Here is a 3,584-nt window from a genome sequence, read left to right as displayed (position 1 = left end):
CTACCAGAACCAGCAGTAAGGTCATGAGGTACACATTGAAAAATTTCCCCCACTATCAAATTCAACTAGAAAGTACCATGAAACCAATAAAATTTTAAGTACAAAACAATCCACTTTGAATCTAAACTAGGAAAAAAACCCATTAGTATTCAACTTTTACTGAAAATTCAGTATTATAATACAAACAATTCTTTTTACTCTCATCAGAATGTAGGGTGGCACTTGGGTGGCACCTTCTCATTTCTTGTGATGTTTCTGACTACTCCAGTTAGCAGTAATTGCCTCCACCCTCCAAAGAAAAAGAGAGCATGCAGAAACAGGACAAACTACAGAAAAATTGAAGAGGAGATACCATGCCAGGAGAGGGCAGATATCAGTTAAGAGTTTACAGATGCGTGTCTGGAAACAGCTGCTATGGGAAAGCGATTTTAGAGGGCTGAGGAGGTGGATTCCAGCAAAGAACCAAAGTACAAAACCTTGGCTCTTTTAGAGTAACTTTTTTTTAAGGAAAAAAAATGCAAGTGAATCTGGTATGAATAAAGTTTGTATTATGATACTAAATAGTATCACTGACCGTCTGTTTTCTCAGCAATAATTTCATTTCTTCTTGGTAATGAAAAATTAAACATTGACCTCATAATTTTAAGAGGTCAAGAATAGAGCCCATTGCCAAGAAAAGCAGGAGGAGAGTGATATTATCACATACAAAATTTCCTAACACACCACTGCTATTAAAAGACCAAAATAAAAATTACCAGGTAATAAACCTACTCTTCACCCGCATAAATGCTTTGAAATCACTGCAAAATGAACAAGTGGCATTATTTAACTCATTTGGGGGTTTCATTACATTAACCTGCTTTTATTGCCAAACTGCAGCCAAAAACTTCTCAAGCTTAATTGCAAAAATTTAAATAGTTAATACTGAAATTGAAATATACTTCTCACATGAGGTGAAGAATGTCACGACAAAATCATCTCTGCTGCCACAAAATTAATGTAGATTCTACCAGAGTTATATAGGCATTTGTTTGTGAGACTGTTCTGAATTTAACAAAGTTAGTCTTAAGTTTGCCCTTCTATGTGCAGAGTTGTCTAAAAATAAGGATTGCCTCCAGGTCAGCTCAGGACGTATCTTCTTTCTGTCTTTCTATTTTGTGGAAAAGAGCTAGGGGAAGGAGGAAATTTTGTCCTTCAGCCACAGATCCTGGCAGGTGGGTTTCCTAGCAACCCAAAAAGTAAAATTCCAGGAAATTGGAATGGAAAATAATCTGTATTTAATCAGAAACTTATAAAAAGCGGCATGTTTCAAATCAGCAATTTGGTAAATTTAACAAATCCTAATTTTCTAAGACAACACTTTGTTACGTCAACTTCTGACAGACTAGCTGGGTTGCTCCATGTGTTCCTAATTTGAAACAAATGGCATAGATGAGAACAAGGTAACAGGAATAGCAGTCAAACTTCTTGTTTATTCTTGTTTTTGTGGTTCTCAAGATGATTCTGATTTGCCAGAGAGGAGTATAGTAACTGTAAACATGAATATATCTGTTCAAGGCAAAATGAAATGACTCAACAGAGGTGAATTGTAAATGAAATCGAGCGAAAAGCGAAAGAGTCCAAAGCAACACCTGCTTTGGATGTGTAAACACAACTTTTATCAGTTCATCACCATGACTGGTTTTAAGGCACTTAGACATGGTATACATGTGAAACCCTATAATTCTCATGTGGTCAAATGCCACATATGCATGTACCTTTATATAATAATGACTAATAAAATCTGTCATTGATGTGGTTTGAGACCAAATGCAAAATTTGAACCTGCTTTGAACACAGTGCTACTTTTACAAGCTCGGATGCATCTTCTCTGCTATGATGAGCACATGTGAAGGAGCACAATGAATAAATTTAGAACCAATACTTGCAATTTCAGAATAGGGCTGTTGGGATTTATAGGCAAATTCATTGACAGTAACTTTCCTTAAATATTACAGGGACACCAAACAGCTAATGTCTGAATCTGGATTAGATTTTGAATTTTGAATTTATGAATGCAGCTTTTTGATTCATAACCAAATTTGGGCTTTGATTTGGAATAGATTCTGCAGTGCAGGAATTTTATGGTCTAATCTCATAAGGTTTTTTGTCTAAAATAGAGAAAGTTTGAGATAATCCTATTTCAGTACTCAGTTTGTACTTTTAAAGAAGTAGGGGTTCTTGGAATGAAGTTTAAACAGTGTTGAAAGAGGAGAGAGAAGCCTTTGCCCTCTGAGTGAATTTGCCTTGCTCCCTATTTCCAGTGGTCCCTGATCACCTGCACCATATGTGTGTGAGGTGGCTCCAGTCCTTTTGGAATTAGCCAACTATTTCCATACAAGTTTGTTCCAAAGCTCTCCCTCAGACAGACAGGAGGTGTAAGGTCTTTGCCGATTTCATTTCAAACCATCCCAGGAGGCCTCACGCCTTTAAGCACCTCGTGCCATGCAACACACACAGGCAGCATCATGCTGTAAAAATGCCACTCTGGCAGCTGGAAACACAAATCCCTCCTTACAATACACTCTGGGGACTAAAAAACCACAAACCCCAAATATGTTTCATGGCAAAGGGGCACTGCATTGGCCCCAGGGGAGGATGACTCCAATGCTCTGCAGGGCGGGCGTGGCTCCCCCAGGCCAAACAGCTGGGGGCTTGGCTTTTCCCTGCAGAGCAGCCCAGAAAAACAGCAGAGGCATAGACTTTAAATTCTCTAAACACAGGCTCTCAACACTGTTGAAAGAATGGGTTCAGCCACCATGATTAAAAAACAGACCTGCTCTGTGCCAAGGCAGTGACAGGCTCAGGTTTGAGATGTCAGCTGAACATTTATCGTAGGAAAATGAAACCAAAGGAATGTAAAACTTTTATGTTCCATAAGAGATCCCCACTGATTCACACTTCTGTATTAGTAGACCTACAAACAAACTGGGAAACTGCAAATACACTCTCATTTTTAGTCCTTAAATAAAAATCTGTTAGTTTGTAAGGAGACAGCACAGCATTCAGAAAAGTGTTATTAAAACTGCATAGATCCTCCAGAGAATGTGGTTAATACAATGAGTATGTGAGTTCTAAATCCACACCCAAAAAGCATAAAAAACTTGAGCAAAATAATTTAAAAGTCTACAAAGCAAAGAAAGTTTATCTAGCAAGGCTGCACACAACAATACTGAATTTCATACTCAGAAATTCTTCCAGCTCACAATTTTTTTCAAGGTGTTTCAGCTCTGAGGACAGAAAAAAAGGCAGAAATGAGCTATAGCTTACAGTCTCTTTTCTTGCAATTGTGTCTGAAAGCAAGAGAAGGAGATACCCTTCGAGATGGCTAAAGAAATTATTCTTGTTAAAGAACAAACCTGTCAAGTCTGTGGTTTTCTAATGAGAACTAAATTACTTGACACAAAAACACTGTTTTGCAAAACAATAACAAAGATTACTTTTTTGCATTTTAATTTAGGGGCAGATCCATTTTTTTTGATTTGATTTTCTAAGAGGAGGTGTTTTTCTTAGCCAGAGTTATGAATTGTAATTTGCATATGGAT

At 37.5% G+C, this 3,584-nt stretch overlaps 1 protein-coding gene across 18 annotated transcripts in view; it reads right to left on the bottom strand.

Annotated features, from left to right (window-relative positions):
* Window positions 1-3,584, bottom strand: part of LOC125327582 (voltage-dependent L-type calcium channel subunit beta-2) — a 248,532-nt gene that overhangs the window by 7,691 nt on the left and 237,257 nt on the right. For 2 of the 18 annotated variants that reach the window (XM_048307371.1, XM_048307380.1), the window contains exon 15: window positions 3,225-3,269. The exons of 14 other annotated variants lie outside the window; for them this stretch is intronic. In XM_048307371.1, coding sequence (XP_048163328.1) covers window positions 3,264-3,269 — 6 coding nt within the window. In that variant the 3' untranslated portion in view covers window positions 3,225-3,263. Of the gene's footprint in view, window positions 1-755; window positions 801-3,224; window positions 3,270-3,584 lie in introns of all 18 variants that reach the window. 2 more of the 18 variants (XM_048307396.1, XM_048307387.1) reach the window with 1 other exon arrangement.

This window comes from Corvus hawaiiensis, chromosome 1 (assembly GCF_020740725.1).
Source record: "Corvus hawaiiensis isolate bCorHaw1 chromosome 1, bCorHaw1.pri.cur, whole genome shotgun sequence".
Classification (NCBI taxonomy): domain Eukaryota; kingdom Metazoa; phylum Chordata; class Aves; order Passeriformes; family Corvidae; genus Corvus; species Corvus hawaiiensis.
The sequence above is the reverse complement of the archived record's forward strand: the minus strand, read 5'-3'. Positions and strand labels throughout refer to the sequence as shown.